This window comes from Pangasianodon hypophthalmus, chromosome 19 (assembly GCF_027358585.1).
Source record: "Pangasianodon hypophthalmus isolate fPanHyp1 chromosome 19, fPanHyp1.pri, whole genome shotgun sequence".
In the NCBI taxonomy this organism is placed as follows: domain Eukaryota; kingdom Metazoa; phylum Chordata; class Actinopteri; order Siluriformes; family Pangasiidae; genus Pangasianodon; species Pangasianodon hypophthalmus.
This window is the reverse complement of record NC_069728.1, coordinates 10,520,529-10,523,735: the sequence shown is the minus strand read 5'-3', so window position 1 is coordinate 10,523,735 and position 3,207 is coordinate 10,520,529. Positions and strand designations below refer to the sequence as shown.

Genomic DNA, 3,207 nt, shown 5'->3' with positions numbered 1-3,207 from the left:
TAATATAATATAATAATATATAAAATATATACACACACATAATATAATATAATAATATATAAAATACTGAGTTAATAGTGCATGTTATTTCTAACATACCTCGCAATGCTTATTCTTAGACCCTGAACTACTGAGGGTGTGGTTTTGACAGAGACTGCTCTTCTGGTGCTCTTGATAAGGACTGCTCTAAATGTGAATGTACTGTAGTCTGTAAATATGCAGCTCATCTTCATTCCACAAGGAAAACTTCACATTTGCAGATATTTCCACCTCCAGTCAGTGACGCTGTTTAAAGTGCGGGTCTTGCGTAAAAAGGTGCGGTAACGCCCTGCCACGCACGTTCTCTCACGCGCTCTGATGAGCGACAGCCCCTCTGCGGCTCACTAACCTGAGCCACAAAACATGATATGGCATCTGTAAGACGTGATTCCAAACCGGGTGCACACTGCTGACAGATCCGCCAAATCATTAAGGTATTGTGGAACCAAATGTTTAAGCGTAATGAGTTTTTGATTATTTTATTATTGTGAGGTTATGTAAAGCTGATTCAGTCCATGATTATAGACGTCTCTGTAATATAATTTTAGTTTCACAAGAGTTAAAGCTTTTGGAAATCAAAACATGCCTAATTGCATTTTTTTTTGTCAGTGTTTGTCTTTTTCTTGCATTAGCAGAATATCTAAATTGGTTTATTTGTTGATAAATTCTTATATATATATATATATATATATATATAAAACTTTAACTTTATGTATGTGTGTGTGTGTGTATATATATATATATATATAGGTTATGCCTTAAGTGTTGTTTGATTGTGTATACACATCAGTGTGTATAAGTTTCTATACAGAACCCAACAACAGAGTGTTTCTCTATCATAAAATGCTCCAAATAGAAGCTAATTACCCCCAAAGAATTCCTATTTCTAAGCGCTTGTACACATATTTCCTAACATTTGCTTATTTTCTACCATTATTCCTGGACAAAAATACCATCATGCAAGACTTCTAAACTATTTGTGCAGACTCGTTGGGTGAGTGACGCCACCCTTGAATAGTTTTGCTTAGTAAAACTTGTTGTGTGACTTTATTTTTACAGAGGTGGGTAGCACACTGTCCCATTCTTTCCATTAAGCCAGTCATTACAATAATTTGCATATCCTTAGTAAAGTAATATTTTATAGAACATTGTTTTCTAACCATTGTTTAAAAGGGGTCTTTATAGTCGAACTAACCTATGTTTGTTTTGAATTTGCATTTAAACTAGGGTGCTTTAATACTATGTGTGAGACATGCTCACTCGTGGTTACATAAACAAGGAAGGATACTTGAGTGCTTAGCTCATTGTATGTCACACACACTGATAATTCACTGTTTCAGGTATGCCATTAACCCTTCTCTTTCATCCTCACCTAAGGCAGCCATGAGGGACAGACTGAGTCACCTACAGGCTTTTTCTGTGTCCAGAAGTAATCTGGAAGAGCAGGAATATGCAGACTCAGTCTCGGACTCATTCAGCAATGTGGAATTGGAAGATGAATTCCCACAGCAGGCCATCATTTTCGGCAACAATGAGATGGATGCTGTGTTTGATGAGGCTCAAGATACAAGGCGTGAGATTCAGTTCATCCATCTGGATGTGAAGCGGCTCAGAGAGCAAAACACGCGCATCCTTAGTGAACCAACTAGAACCAGCACAATAAAGCGAGACTCCAATGCCATTGCTGCTGACATCAAATCCCGTGGGGAAGATTTGCTGAAACGTCTTCGTGAGATGGACTCTCATGCCAAAAAGCTGGAAGAGGAGCATGGTATCAATTCAGCTGTAGCCAGGATTGCTCGAACACAGTATGCTGGGCTAAGTAACAGCTTCCGTGATGTGATGATGGAATACAATGAAGCAGAGATGAACCACAAAGAAACGTGCAAAACACATATCCAGAGGCAGATGGAGATTGTAGGGCGAGAGGTGACGGGTGAGCAGATTGAGGAAATGCTGGAGAACGGCCAGTGGAACATCTTCAGTGATAACATTCTCACAGAGGGGAAAACAGCACGATCTGCACTCACCCAGATCGAAAGCCGACACCGTGACTTGCTGGAGTTGGAGAACAGACTCAGGAGTATCCATGAGGTGTTCCTGGATGTGGCCATACTTGTGGAAGACCAAGGGCCCATGATAGACTACATATTTACCAACATTCAGAAAACTGATGCTAAACTCGGAGAAGTCCTGATTCAACTTGACCAAGCTAAGAGACATGATAAAAACAATCCATTCAAGAAGATGTTCTGTAGCTGCTTTCCATGCTACAAGTAATTTCTTTGGGCAAAGATGGCTGACTTTTGATTATGTGGATGATCATGGTCTGAAATGTCTTTTCAGTGTGTCTTCAACAATCCCTATTTGGCTATGATGAGAAATTACAGGTAGCCTTCATATAGATATAAATAGATTTATATTAATGTCAGATGAGCTGATCAGCTGTTCACATAAGGTAGAGAATCTATTTCCACTAGTTGATATGCTCAACTTTGTCCAAATAACAGACAAAAGTGTGCGTGTGTGTGTGTGTGTGTGTGCGTGTATGCGTAGTTGATGTTCAAAATACACAAAAGCACATATGATAGTATAAATATAGGACTGTATAAGTAGTACGAGTATAAAGTATAAATTAGCTGTATGACATTCATGCATGACCTTATCTCTTTAGAAACTACACCTTTCCAACATATAAGCTAGTACTCATACACTTTAAAATGAAGGAAATTTGTTAAGAATATTTTTTTAAAAAATTAAGTATACTGTTTTCAATATTCTTTGTTCTTCCATATTCTTGAAACGGAACTGTATTTAACAGTTAATGCACTGTGCATAGGTCAAGTTATGTTGACCTATATTCAAACATTAAGAGATAAAGTGCCCCTGAAATCAAAATGGGTGTTTCAAAGCTTTTTGTACCTGTCCATTAGTGTTATGGACATGTTTATGTATATGAATATGTATATATATATATATATATATATATATATATATATATATATATATGTATATATATATATATATATATATATATATATATATATATATATATATATATCTCCCATCTCCAAGGCTGGATACACTATTCCACATACACTATTCCTTTTTCAAACCATCCCTTGCTTGAGAAAAAAATGGTTAGAATTATTCACTTTAAAGAGGGTG

The 3,207-nt window shown here is 36.8% G+C and overlaps 1 protein-coding gene across 2 annotated transcripts; it reads left to right on the top strand.

Moving 5' to 3' along the window:
• Positions 1–227: 227 nt before the first annotated feature.
• On the top strand, positions 228–2,937 carry stx11b.1 (syntaxin 11b, tandem duplicate 1). Of its 2 annotated transcripts, none has more exons than XM_026944663.3 (2): positions 228–473; positions 1,421–2,937. In XM_026944663.3, exon 2 carries the CDS (start codon positions 1,423–1,425, stop codon positions 2,317–2,319), a length of 897 nt encoding a protein of 298 aa, XP_026800464.3. In that variant the 5' UTR covers positions 228–473; positions 1,421–1,422; the 3' UTR covers positions 2,320–2,937. The 2 variants fall into 2 exon arrangements, with proteins under 2 accessions (XP_026800464.3, XP_026800463.3); XM_026944662.3 differs by having other exon boundaries at positions 229–473; positions 1,417–2,937.
• Positions 2,938–3,207: the final 270 nt, after the last annotated feature.